Source organism: Suricata suricatta, chromosome 10 (assembly GCF_006229205.1).
Source record: "Suricata suricatta isolate VVHF042 chromosome 10, meerkat_22Aug2017_6uvM2_HiC, whole genome shotgun sequence".
Classification (NCBI taxonomy): Eukaryota; Metazoa; Chordata; class Mammalia; order Carnivora; family Herpestidae; genus Suricata; species Suricata suricatta.
Window position 1 is genome coordinate 83863759 of NC_043709.1, and position 1281 is coordinate 83865039.

General features: G+C 37.9%; 1 protein-coding gene across 1 annotated transcript in view; it reads left to right on the forward strand.

Moving 5' to 3' along the window:
• LOC115305261 (ankyrin repeat domain-containing protein 26-like) overlaps window positions 1–1281 on the forward strand; it is a 31143-nt gene that overhangs the window by 21193 nt on the left and 8669 nt on the right. The window contains exon 5 of the mRNA XM_029955523.1: window positions 250–508. Within this exon, the coding sequence (XP_029811383.1) occupies window positions 250–508 (259 nt within the window). The remainder of the gene's footprint in view (window positions 1–249; window positions 509–1281) is intronic.

Consider the following 1281-nt stretch of genomic DNA (forward strand, 5'->3'; position numbering starts at 1 on the left):
TTCCAGAAGACAGCAAGTATGACTTGTTAAGTCATGTACATCACTGACAGCCATTTCTCGTCGCTCATTTGAATTGTTAGTTAGGAATCCCCCTAGAAACAGAAGTACTTCTTTAGAACAATTTTAAAACTATAATTTGATATAGTAGGTGTGCTCTGTCACATGTTCAATGTTAAAACACTGTTTAATGGCAAATTCTCTTTACTAATATGAAAACTTAAAAAATGTACTCATTTAGGAATGATTTAGGGAAAAACACAATATACTTGTGTTTTTTAATCTTCTCAGGGCTAACGAGGATCTGGAAAAGAGCAAACTCCAACTTCTGCTTGAGAAACAGCAGCATAGAACTTACCTCACCCCGCTTAATGTGAGGTCAGCGCTGGAACCACCGGATGTTGGAAATCTTCGAAATACTTGGGTGCTCCACGGAAATTTTACTGTAAGCGAAAACTTAATGACTCCTACGAGAAATCAACGGTCTTCATTTGACACGTACTTGACCATGGTTAGTTATATTATTGGTTTTACCTTGGGTTTCAGTTTTCTGGTACAATTTTTGCTTTTCATTTGGTGAAATTCTGAGTTGTTTGACTAATAATATACACTAACTAAAAGTCATAATGACATGTGCTAATAAAGAAGTGAGGTAAATTTTATGATTATTTTTTTAGTCTCTGGATCTCTCACTTTCAAGAGATACTTATTTTTACTTTCTTTTGTTTATTTTATTTTATTTGAGAGAGAGTGAGAGAGAGAGTAAGTGAGTTCATGCAGGGGAGGGGCAAAGGGAGAGGGAAAGAGAGAATACCAGCAGGCTTCAGGCTCAGCACGGAGCCCAATGTGGGGCTTAGTCTCTAAACCATGAGGTTCTGACCTGAGTCAGGAGTTGGACACTTCAAACAACGGTGCCACCCACCAGGTGCTCCACAAGACATACCTATTATTAACTTTATTCAATAAATGTAACTAAACTGACTTAAATTTCTTGAAAAGCTTTCTATTAACTTGGAGTTTTGAACGTCAGTCTTGTTGCCTGCTCACCAAAGGTACACTTAGATGCTTTGACTTCTTTTCTATTGGCAGTGTCTCATAAACATTTTAAAGTTTTGCTATACCCCAGTTTTTGCACCCCTGTGCGTAAATGAATATTTAGCCTCCAAACACTTAACCACATATGGATGTTTCCTATTTAAAAGAATCCATGGGGACACCTAGGATTAAGCGTCCAACTCTTGATCTCAGCTCAGGTCTTGATCTCAGGGTCGTGAGTTCAAGTCC